Source organism: Balaenoptera physalus, assembly GCF_965194825.1.
Source record: "Balaenoptera physalus genome assembly, chromosome: 6".
In the NCBI taxonomy this organism is placed as follows: Eukaryota; Metazoa; Chordata; class Mammalia; order Artiodactyla; family Balaenopteridae; genus Balaenoptera; species Balaenoptera physalus.
The window spans coordinates 52,121,139-52,134,341 of record NC_138885.1 but is presented as its reverse complement, the minus strand read 5'-3'; the positions used below and the strand labels follow the sequence as shown (position 1 = coordinate 52,134,341).

Genomic DNA, 13,203 nt, shown 5'->3' with positions numbered 1-13,203 from the left:
AAATTTCTGTTAGACATATTTCAGAGTCTTTTGATTTACTTTCCATGCTTCCTGACCACTTCAGATTTTGTATCACTTTATCTTTTTTTGTTATGTTATTTTTTATTGAAGTATAGTCGATTTACAATATTGTGTTCATTTCAGGTGTACAGCAAAGTGATTGAGTTACACATATATGTGTGTATACATCTACTATATCTATATTCTTTTTTTCAATTCTTTTCACTGTTATGTTATTTTTGAATTCCTTAGTAATATCTTCAGTAATGTTGTCTGTGTTCTGTATAGAATGTGTTCTTTCTCTTGAGTTTTAAAAGTTAATTTTTTATTTTCAAATGTTCTTTTTCGTGTCTATCTCTTCTTTTCTTCCTTTGTTTCAAATTTCTTGTTCTTAGGAACATCACATCTCTCTCTCAGAGGACTGTAAATATTCTTATTTTAAAGTCTTTGAACACCTTTCTATTTTTATTTTGTTTGTAGAGAGTCCATGTACTGATTATCAGTTTTGTTGTCTTTCTTATCATTAAACTTCTGTGGAGCTCCAGAGTCTGGATTGCCCATTTCCCTGGGCCTCTCCCTTCCACTCAGTGTGAGAGTTGGGCAGTGGCCTGTGCTCTGCACTTCAAGGCTTCCGGTCTAAAGCCACGTCTGGCAGCTTGGATGCCTTCCCTGGGGGGCCAGTGTGCTGCTCAGTTCAGGTCATGAGGCTACATTTATGTGCTCCTGCCTCTCTGGGTACATGCTCTCCATGAGCTTTAGTCGCCCTCAACAGCTTTGCTCGGCTCCTTTTCACAATGGTGGAGCTTCAGCCAAGGTTCTTCTCTCAAGCAGGAAACTTGTCTTTGTCTCTGCCTCACATAATTGCATTTAAACTATCGCCATAGGGTCCAATTTCCTTGTGACCTCTTTCTTTTTCTCCAGGTCCAGAAGACTTTTGGGTTCATTTCTGCTCACTTTCTTTCATTTCTGTTCCTTTTCTAATCTTGAAATTATGAGATTTCCAGCTCATCTCTTGAGCCAGAAATGTCTGGGTCTGACCTATTAACCAGAGTCAGGTTGGCTTCCCCTTTACACAGTGACATTTAGTTTGTGCATCCTACGTGTGCATTGTGTCCCTCAAAGACTCTTTGTGGGGCCATAACCTCTTCTTTAGAAACAGTGGTGCCTTCTGAGCTGTGTTTTCAGGGATTCCCTTTCTCATGGCCTATGATTCAAATGTTTAACATGAAAACAGCACATCTAGTGGGCTGAGGGACCTACTTTTTAATCCAGCTCTGATATTTACTGGGTTTGTAGCCCTTGGGAAATATTTTGCTACATTGAACCTTTATTTTCTAATCTGGAAATTTTTAGGACAGTTAGAAAAATTAAACAGCATATTATCCATGAAAGCACTATAAAAGTAGTAAAGTGCTATGGAAATGTTTAGCTATATGTCTCATGTAGAATGAAAACGTTGAAGATATGTTCAGCCAAAATATCCAGTCTGTGATAGCTGAGTGTTGTTTCAGGAAGCCATCCTTTCATTTATTCGTTTAGCCAATATTTACTGAGCATCTGCTATGTACCAGGCACTGAGCTAGGCACAGTGAGGTGACGTGATCCAGTAGGATTAAATGTCACATGTACTTTAATTTTCTTCTGACAGTGAGAGGTTAGATTTGTCCAAATACACTACTGTGATATTAATAATAGGCCGACTCTGAGGAAAATAAGGAAGCTTCAATATAGACTAAAAACTCTTAGTCACTTTGACACATCTGCTCTTTGCATTGGTGTTTTCTTGGTTTAAGTGACGACATACTTAGATGACTGGGACAAATCAACAGATTTGACATTTAAAAACCTTGACTTTCACAGAAACTGTTTGGCAAGCTCTAACTTCGTATTTCTGCATAGTAAGTGCAGAAATACAACTTCCTCTTCTCCCTATAATTAGTTTTGAGCATCAGTCTATCCTTATGCTCCCCAACTAGACTCTATTCTCTTTCAAGAGATAAACCTCTTTAAGAAAGAAAAAAGGGCTTGGTATATATGCCAGATCCCTGCTAGTTATGTACTTCCTGGTTTCCTAACTCTGACCTTCACGTGACCACAGGTTTACAAGAGCTGTAATTCAGGTGGCCCAGCAGTCTCATAGCCAGGTAGACTATATTATAGTACAGAAAGAACAAGAAATTAACTGAGCCAGGTATTTTATGGCTTTGACTCATTGATTGCATATTATATTGACAACCATAATGATTGCTGCTAAATGTTACTCTTACCAAGGCTTGGAAAATCCTGCCCAGTGATTGTTCAATCCCTGAACTGAGGAACCAGCCACTTTCCCCCTTAAACACTTAATGACATTCTTGTAAAATTTCCTTTTCCTTCAGTCTTCCCGTTCCAAATGTGCTTTTTTTCCCCCTCTTCCTTTTTAGCCTTCATCTGCCCCTTCCAGACTGATTTGTACAAAGGACCACTTGTTTCCAACTAGGCTGGCTGTCCTTCAGGATAAGTGTCCCCAGGCAAATCTGAGCTGTGCTTACCTGCTGGACTTGCTGTGGGGACCTGAAATGGCAAAGGAAGGGGTGGAGTAAAGAACAAAGAGGGGGAGGGAGAAGGAGCCTTTTTGCCTTGTCAGATGCTTTCTGCTTGATTGACTTTTGATTCCAGTCTTTGGGCTAGACCAGGCCTCACGTGCAGTCGTGACCATTACAGCAGCCGTTTCATCCTTCCCTGGGCCACTGCTCTCATGTGCGGGGTAGCCAAGGAAGGAAGCAGTTAAGAAGTCAGGGCGCTTACAGGGTTCTAAGTTTAGCCCTCCAAGGAAGCCTTTTAGAACTAGTCAGCTTCTCCTTTTGGGTATAGAAAATAAGTAGATATCCAGCAGAAAAGACTATTTTAGTGCCCCAGGCTTATAGAATGATGGTGGTATTTTTTTTTTAATTGAAGTATAGTTGATTTACAATATTGTGTTTCAGGTGTACAGCAAAGTGATTCAGTTATACATATATATTTTTTTCAGATTTTTTTCCATTACATGTTATTACAAGACACTGAATGTAGTTCCCTATGCTGTACAATAAATCCTTGTTGTTTACTATTTTATGTATAGTGGTGTGTATCTCTTAATCCCATACTCATAATTTATCCCTCCTCCCGTTCCCACTTTGATAACCATAAATTTGTTTTCTATGTCTGTGAGTCTGTTTCTGTTTTGTAAATAAGTTTATTTGTATCATTTTTCAGATTCCACATATAAGTAACATCATATGGTATTTATCTTTCCTGTCTGACGTACTTCACTTAGTATGATAATCTCTAGGTCCATCCATGTTGCTGCAAATGACATTATTTCATTCTTTTTTTATGGCTGAGTAATATTTCGTTGTATACATATACCACATCTTCTGTATCCATTCAAAATGATCATGGTATTTTTTGAACATTTACTAAGCTGTACCCACTGTTCCAACCATTTTACATTTACTAATGCATTTAATCCTCATGACAATTCCCAGGTTTAGGTTCTGTTGGTGTTCTCATATTGCTGATGGAAGAAGCCTAGAGTGTAAAGGCTTGCCGAAACAGCTAGTAAATGGACACAAACCTAAGCAATCTGTTTCTCTAATATTTTTAAATAAAAAATATATAAATATCATTGTTTCTACTATCTGTTATTTCTATTGAAATGACATCATTGTTTCAACTTGTTGGTGATACTAGATTATTTCTTGAGAAATTAGTGTTCCCTGTATTCTGCTTTTATACAGAAAAAGAATCTTTCAAATGAATGGGAGGGATTGTTAGTGATAGAAAGAAATGAAAAAAAAATTAATGACAAATCTCAACACCTGGAAGTAAATTGCTATCTTCACTGGGGTTTCCAAATAATTAGCACTTTTCTTCTTCTTTCTCAGCAAACCTTGAAGAGAAAATGGGTGGAGTTCAGATCTCTGCAGTTACAGGAACAACGCCTGCTTCATGGTAAATGTGATTTCCTGTTCAGAAACCACACTTACATTTCATTCTTTCAGTATTTCTGCCTCTAAATTGTTTTAAGATTATCATCATTACAAGAAAAAAATTGCCTAGCATGGATTGAGAATAGTAGTCTGTGTTTCTTTGGCATGGCTTTTGGAGTGACCACTGTATTTGGAGGAGGGGTAAGTCATCATCACACCCCCTCCTCCATGCACATAACACATGCACATGAAAACATGGACACACGTGCATGTGTGCACTCGCTCTCAAGAGGAACCTGGGGATTTTAGAAGAGTAATATGAATGATTGCCTGATTTTCCTACTACTTCAGCAGATGAATTAAGTTCCTGAGAATATCTACGGTTCAGGGGCTGGGTAGTTCTCAGAAACTCTTGAAGCTGGGAATGGTAACATGCTTCTTGGGTGGAGCTCCTATTATTTGCTCAAATTGTGTAAGTTACAGTAATGCAGAGAAATCCTTCTTCATGGCCCTCAAATCCAAAACAGAAATATGAAGGATCATTATAACAGTAAATGCATGGCTCTTGCTGTTGTGTACATTCTGAAAAGAAGGGTTGAGTTTAAAATTTGTTGACTTGGCATTTGCCATGTGACTGGTATAACCTGAGGAATGAACTTGTAGATACAAATAATTCACTGAAACCACTAACTGTGTGGGTGTGAAATATAGGTTGTATCTTCTTCAGATAACACAGAGCTAACGTCTCTATTTATAACCTTAGAATATCTGTTTGTTAAAAGTGATAATCTGTTTACAGAAGAAGGATACATTTAATTCTTAATTAGGCACTAATGTATGGCTTAGAGGCTTGTGTCGAAGTTCTGTTTTTTTCAAAAAATGAAACATGTATGAGTTACTTCTCTTTTCTGTGTTTCTAAATTAATACTCTTAAAAACATATAGCAGGCTTTGTTGGGGGGTCTGAAGTTTGCTAACCAGACAGAGGCACACATTTCTGGCCACTTCCTGGATTTCTGTAGACTTGAGGGTGTTTAGAATATCTTTGCCTCTACTTCTGGAGCATCCTGGAGTGGAGATGGGGTTTGGTCTGGTAAGTGTAGGCAGTTCTATGGCTTTATGGAAGTGGCCTTGTATAGACACGATCCTTAGTTCAGAATCAAGGAGTTTGACTTTTCATAGGTCATTGTTGTACATATTTTTTGAGAGATTGAAGGAGTTCTTTAGCTTACTTTTTCTAGACCTACAATAAATATCCAGGGCATGAGTTTCTACAAGCCAATTGCTCGCCAATCAAAAGAAATTCATCAACTTGTTGGGAGATGAAATAAAATAGGTTTTGTTAACAAAAAGGAAAGCATTATAACTAGTCACCACAGGGCTGGCCCTACTCAACCTTGCAGATCAAATGGAAAAATAAACAGTCTCTTTTTATAGTGTCAACCAAGGACAAAGGAGAGCAGAAGTAGAGATTATCAGCACAAAATAAAACAATTTCTGAGTGTGTAATGTTCTATTACTTTTCCTGAAGCAAAGTCATCTTCTAATGATGTTTTTCTCATGCTAGTATTACAAATAATCTCCTTTCTTTTAACAGCATGCTAACCAACTCAAATAGTACAGAAACAAGTGGGATATGAACAGGCTGTTGGTGTGAGATTAAAATTTGAGTTTGGAGAGCCCAGATGTAGGTTATAAAAGGTTGATGAAGAAATTCAGCTAAGCAGATAACATTCAATTTCTTCAAATGAATTATTACTTATTTTAGGACAGGGATGTTTTCTGGGTGCACTACCATTTCAAAGCATTTAAGTATTAAAGGATTTTCTAAGAATCAACTGGGCATATCAAGGCTGGAAGATATCCTTTCTGTTTTAAACATCTTTGAATTCTCTAATAATCAGCCTACAGGGGCAGGTTTTATAACTGTGTTTCCCATACACTTCAAGTGATGTTATAATAATTTTACAATTATTAAAAAAAGATAGTAACTAAAAATCAGAGGAACTAAAATAGAGAAAATCCATAAGAAGCATTTCCCCAAGTATATTCTTCGGAGCCCATTTCTATGATAATTTTAATAAAAGGTGGCATGGTCACTTCAATATAAGAAATGATTCTTTTGGAAATTCATAAGTCACACTGGCATACTGTTAGATGAGTTGAACTGTTCTCATACGAAGAATCTTGTTTCAATTTACTTAATCTAGCATTACCATTTTTGTCACCATGGAACCCTTTTACCTGGAAACTAGTTCATGAACAGATAGTTTGAAAAATCGTACTATAAGGTTTATTGAATGGTCTCATGAACAGTTACTTACTCATGCAAGTGAAAGTTTAGTGAAAAGTATTATTTACCCTTACTCTTTCTTGTGCCCTTCAAAGAGAAATTTGGTGTATTTACTTGTAAGGAGTGATGCTCAGATCCATTTCATAGTAGGCTTTGTTATCTGCTTTCTAGGTGATGCAGCTAACTGCCCAAGTTTGGAAAATATGGACATAGATGAATCAGCTTTGTTTGGACCGCTGCCTGGTTCAGCTCTCCTGGACCGGAGTCGATTATCCAGTGAGAGCAGCTGTAAGAGCTGCCTGAGTTCCATGACGATAGACAGTGAGGATGGGTACCAGACATGTGTGTCTGAAGACTCGAGCAGGGAAGCCTTCAGCCGGCAGACAAGCACAGATGATGAGTGTTTTGTCCTCAAGGATGGGGATGATTTTCTGAAGAGGTGTTCTTCGAGGAGGAACCAGAGCATTAGTTCTGCTAGTAGTGGGTCCATGTCTCCCTTGTGGGAAGGCAACTTCTCAAGCATGTTTGGGACCCTGCCCAGGAAAAGCAGAAGGGGAAGTGTCCGGAAACAGCTCTTAAAATTCATCCCTGGCCTTCACCGCGCTGTGGAAGAGGAAGAGAGTCGCTTTTAATGGGTTATAGTGTCCTTTCATATTAGCTTATTTCATAAATATCTTCAGATTCATTTAGACCAACTCCACCCAGCTTAGTGGGAAAGTGAAGATGGCTTGCAAAACTGACATCCCATTTCATGGCAATAGTGAACTTTATTTAAATTTTTGTATCATTATGTTTGCTCCTTCAATCATTTTTTTAACCAGAACAACTCAAGTTCTAAGCAGGCAGTAGGAAAATTAAGTAATAGATTAGAAAATATAACAAATTAACACAAGTGCCTACTCATTTTAATGCTGCCTGTGAAGGCAAGAGTAAAATTTATTTTCTAGATTATTCATGTGAAAAGTTGAGCACTTTTTGGAGTCAAGTGTGAATAAGAAAGTGACAGAATATAATTATTTGGAATACCTTCTGTAGGTTAATTGGTAGGTTACAAAACTTTATATTTGCTTAAGCTCAGTAGCCTTTGGGGGGGCTTATTAATAGGCAATTTTGAATGTTTCTGTTCAAATCTATGAAAGATTATAAACAAAGATGATCATCAGCCCTTTTTTACATCCACAATGACAATAAATCAGGAAGTATAAGACTTAATATGGGGGTTTAAACTTTATGAGATCTATGGAAAGATGTTATCTAAGATGGGTGCTAAGGAAGACTATAATAAGTCCTTTTTTATTGGTAGCCTAAACAAAATAGATGAGGATGTCATTCTTACCTAATTCAACTTTTGTTCTGCCTAAACATTGATGACAAGTCTAGCACTCTCAAGATCCTACAGCCTTGTGATTTTTTTGAACAAATGTCTAAAATTTGAAAAGTTAGTCAGGAAAAGTATTTTCCTCCTATAGATTTTTTTCCACATTACTCCTCACTTTATATTATATATTCCAAATAGTTATTGCCTCAGCACTCTTTTGTCTATTAGTTATGTTAGTATCACATTACTTCTAGCCTTTCAATCATATTTTTATTCAATACCCATTAAAGTCCATGATTTCTCTGTTGTGGTGATAAAGCTGCTCATTACCTATATTCTAGGGTAGATAATCTGGACAATGCAATAAATAGTCCTTACTGATTTTAAATTGTGTGTTTGTGTGTGTGTGTGTGTGTGTGTGTGTGTGTGAGATAGTTGACTTTGAGCACAACTGATACACTTAAACACTTAAATAAACTGAATAAAGAGTGAGTCATTTTGAGAGAAAAAAAAAGAAGTGAAGGTAAGGAAGCTTGTAGGGTAAGAAATAAATAATAAAATAAAATAGAAAAAGATTTCTAATTGAGATCTGCTTCCTATTAAGTCTCTGAATTCAGAAGTATCCAGTGGGCTCTGCTTGAGAATCATTCATGTGAAAAGCAGAGCTTTCACAGGAACAATAACAATCTTGTCCATCATTTACTGAATGCATAATAGGTTATAGATGCTTTCCATGTGATCCTGGAAATAACCCTGTAGAGAGATGTTAGGCATACAGATAAGGAAGCAGGTATTGGGAGAAGTTCCCACGGTCAGTGGCAGTGCTGATATTGGAAGCCAGTTCTTCCCAGCTCTAGCTTACCTGCTTAGTCTCTCTAGATATTGCTTACCCTTTTGCTGGTTCTGTGTAGTTATCACCACAGGACTACCTCCTGCCCCAATCCCAGGAAAATTTAAAATGCGCAATTGTAGATATCGCATGAATAAGGATATTGTAAATAGGAAAAAAACATTCCTATTTGGTAAATAGGAAAACAAACATATATTTAGGGTGACTCTTCCTTCTCGCTTCCACAAGCAAGTTTTCAGATATAAGCACATTAATAACTGCATGGTTAGCAGTACATTTATTTTCAACAAGGGCTTGCAAATCAATTGTGATTTGATTGATACTGCTTATTTCTCATCGTAGGCTAGAATTATCATGTTAAAGATCTGCTTACATGAATGCAGCATTATCTGTTAATCCTATTTCGCCAAGTCAAGGGGAAAGAAATATCACATTTATTTGAGGAAAGATGACTTTAAAGTCTTCTACAATGTGAACAATGTTTCAAGAACTACCACAGTTCATCTGGAAAAGCAGACAATATGTCATTTGCTTTTCTGTGGTTTTAAGTGTTAAATATAGTGTAATACTTTCTTACAGTAAACATCAAACCCTAATTGGTACAGGGAAGAAACACACAGCATGTTTTGCTGTAGTCTGTGATGAGCAGAATTAGAGTCAAGAATTAGACATGTTCAGGAAAAAAAGTTAAGCACTTTTTAACCAAAGTACAGGAAGTAAGGGTATGTCATGTTTTGTGTGTTCACAAGTTGTATGAAAACTCTTGTTTAGTGGAAATGTGGGTAAATTTATCATAGCACAGCTTTTAAGACTGAATCTGACCTCAGTGGGGCTTTAGAAGATTTCATTTCTCTAATTTTCTGGTGCATAATGACCACAGTGACTCACTTTGCTGTAATTTACTGGGAAAAGAAAAATGAAGAGTTTTTTTTAACCCCAAAGTTGTCAAATATGTAATGTTGGTGAACTTATTAATTGATAATTTGTTATGAAAATGCATTTTTCTAGTATGGCATTGATTGATAAGCCAAATTTGAATCAAGCCTATTGGGAATTACTCTGTCATGTGACTAAAAGGAACACCATCATGTCAAACAGGTTGGAACCATATTTTTTTAAATGAACTTTTATTTATTACTTTCTACTTTTCAATTCTTTTATATCTTAGTTGCATGATACAAACAGTATTAAAAATCCCAGTTTGAACTGAAAGTCAAACTTGGACACAGTTTGTGTGACTAATCATAAAGTATAAATATTTATGGATGTATACAATCTAAGCACAGTAAATAATACATAACAACTATACTATCCTTCAGATCACAAAATTATTGGTGCTTTATATCCATTTCCTTACAGAACTATGGGCAATAAAATAAAAATTTGACACCTTTTTGAAATAAAGAATGCTATTCTTCAGTGTCAGAACTTTCTGCTCTCTCTCTCTCTCCCTTTACTTACTTACTTTAAATGAAATGGTTGTTTTAAAAGAAGATTAAAAAAAATCTGGGTGACCTCTTAACACCTACCTCTTTGCGGTTCTTAAGAGGCATTACCTACTTAATTGAAGCTTTGCACTTGTGTTAGCTTTCTGTTGTTGTTTGACAAATTACGGCAAACATAGAGGCTTAAAACATATTTATTATCTCAAAGTGTGGGTCAGGAGTATGGGCAAAGCTTACCTGGGTCTCCTCAGTGTCTCACAAAGCAGCAATCACGGTATCACCCAGGACTGAGTTCTCATCTGCAGGCTTTATTGGGGAAGGATTTCCTACCACAATCCCTCAGGTTGTTGTCAGAAGCATTCCTTGTGGCCATAGGTTTCATTGCAACTTGCTTATTAAAACCCAGCAACAGAGAGAAAGAGATACTGCAAGCAAGACAGAGACCTAAATAATGCAACGTAACCAGACTGACATCACGGCACCTTTGCCATATAATAGAACATAATCACAGGAGTGACATCCTATCAATTGTGGTATATTGTTTGTTAGACACAATTCACAGGAACCACCCACACTCACAAAGCAGGGCTTACACAAAGGCATGAACATCAGGAGGTGGGGATCAGGGGCTACCTTAGAATCTATTCACAACACTATTCAAGGAGTTCACAGATTGATAACTTAAGATATTGAGTCTTTTCTAAACTTCTTTGAGCAAAAAGAAATTGTGAATGTCACAATTTTTAATTTTTATAGAGAGAAATGTTAAGATTAACGACCTTTGAAATTAAAGAAACTGGCCAAGATTGTATAACTAGCCAAAAAGCTGAATAGGAAACTGTATCCAGGTCTGTTATTGACCGCCCAACTTTGTCCCCCAAGTGCATGAAATGATAGAAGATTTTAAAAGAATATTAAAGAGTGAACCAGTTACTTGCTTCCAAATTCTGCTCAGGGAATCTGAATGTATTTAAGTGAATTCAGTGATTGACATGCTGGACTTTATCACTTCTATGTGGGTGCATCTTTGTGAGCAGACGACACGAATTCCACAGAAAAACAAAACAAAACTTTCATAATCAAAACTACAAAGCACAAAAGGAAATGATCAACCATGAGCAAATGTCAGGTGATTCCACAAATAGCAGAATTATTAGAACTTGAGAAAATAAAACAGTTTGAAAGAATATAAAAAATGTATATCTTAGGAATAAAGGATAAGTCTCACAACTTGATAAAGAATATCTACAAAAAACCTACAGTTAATATCATAATGTGAGAAACTGGATGCCTTTTCTCTAAGATCAGTTACAAACTAAGGATGTCCTCTCACCACTTCTATTTACCACTGTACTGAAAGTCCTATTTAGTTCACTAAGACAAGGAAAGGAAATAAAAAGTATACAAATTAGGAAGGAAGACATGAAACTGACTTTGTTTTCAGATGGTATGGTTGTCAATGTGGAAAATCCCCTCAAATCAACAACAACAAACATTCTGGAACTAATAAGTGAGTATAGCAAGGTCACAGGACACAAATAACTATACAAAGTCAACTGATTTCCTATATACCAGAAATGAACAACTGGGATTTGAAATTCAACAATCAATATCGTTTACAATTGTACCAAAAAAAAAAAAAAATGAAACACTTAGGTATAAACCTGACAAAATATGTACAGAATTTATATGTGGAAAACTCTAAAACTCTGATGAAAGAAATCCAAGAAAATCTAAATAGATATTCTGTACTCATGGATTGGAAGACTCAGTAGTGTTAAGATACTAATTCTTCCTAACTTAATCTATAGATTCATTGAAATTCCAATCAACATTTTGCAATCATTGAGAAACTAATTCTAAAATTTATATGGAAAAGTAAAAGACCTAGAATAGCCAATGTAATACTGAAAAAGAAGAAGTATAAGAAGGAGGAGGAGAAGAAGAAAGTTGGAGGAATCACAATACCCAATTTCTAGATTTCCTATAAATCTACAATAATTAAGACAGCATGGTTTTGGCAAAAGAATAGACATATAGATCAATGAAACAGATTTGAGCGCCCAGAAATAGACCTGCACAAATATAGTCACTGATCTTTGACAAAGAAGTAAATGCAGTTAAATGGAGAAAGGACAGTATTTTCAAAAATGGTTCTTGAACAATTGGACATCCATATGCAAGACTTTACACATTTCATGAAATTAACTCAAAATGAATCATAGACCTAGATGTAGAACATAAAAGTATAAAAGTTCTGGACAATAACAAAGGAAAACATCTAGATGTCCTTGGGTTTCATGATAAATTTTTTAGATACACCAAAAGGATGATTTGTGACAGAAAAAGTTGATACATTGAACTTTATTAAAATTAAAAACTTCTGCTTTGGGAAAGATACTGTTAAGAGAATCAAAAGAAAAACCATAGACTGGGAGAAAATATTTGCAAAACACATATTTGAAAAAGAACTTGCATCCAAAATATCAAAAGAACTTTTAAAATTCAAAAATAAGAATACAAACAACCCAATTAAAGCATGTTCAAAAGATGTGAACACATCTCCGAAGATAATATGTAGGTGGCAAATAAGTGCATTAAAAGAGTTCAATATCATTTGTCACTTGGGGTTTACAAGTTAAATCCCAAGTAGTAACAAGATACTACTACATGGCTATTAGGATGACTAAGATCCAGGTAACTAACAATACAAATTGCTGGCAAGGATGTGGAGTAACAGGAATGCTCCTTCATTGGTGATGGGAATGCAAACTGGTACAGCCCTTTGGAAGACAGTTTGGCAGTTTTTTACAAAGCTAAACATAGTCTTACCATATGATCTAGCAATTGCACCTCTAGGTACAGGCATACCTTGTTTAATCGTGCTTTATTTTATTATGCTTCACAGATAATGAATTTTTTTTTTTTTACAAATTGAAGGCAACCCCACATTAAGCAAGCAATATCAGCACCATTTTTCCAACTGCATTTGCTCACTTCTGTGTCACATTTTGATAATTCTTGCAATATTTCAAACTTTTTCATTATTATTATATTTGTTATGGTGATCCGTGATCAGTGATCTTTGATGTTCCTATTGTAGTTGTTTTGAGGCACCACAAGCTGTGCCCATATAAGACAGCAAACTTAATTGATAAATGTTATGTGTGTTCTGACTGTTCCGCCAACCAAGTGTTCCCCCATCTCTCCCCCTCTCTGAGACACAACAATATTGAAATTAGGCCAGTTAATAACTCTACAATGGCCTCTAAGTGTTCAAGCAAAAAGAACAGTCACACATCTTTCACTTTAAATCAAAAGCTGGAAATGATAAAGCTTAGTGAGTAG

General features: G+C 36.0%; 1 protein-coding gene across 7 annotated transcripts in view; it reads left to right on the top strand.

Moving 5' to 3' along the window:
- Positions 1–9,716, top strand: part of CYTIP (cytohesin 1 interacting protein) — a 69,584-nt gene extending 59,868 nt beyond the window's left edge. For all 7 annotated transcript variants that reach the window (XM_082465160.1, XM_082465159.1, XM_082465162.1 and 4 more), the window contains 2 exons: positions 3,906–3,972; positions 6,414–9,716. In XM_082465160.1, the coding sequence (XP_082321286.1) occupies positions 3,906–3,972; positions 6,414–6,874 (528 nt within the window). In that variant the 3' untranslated portion in view covers positions 6,875–9,716. The remainder of the gene's footprint in view (positions 1–3,905; positions 3,973–6,413) is intronic.
- Positions 9,717–13,203: the final 3,487 nt, after the last annotated feature.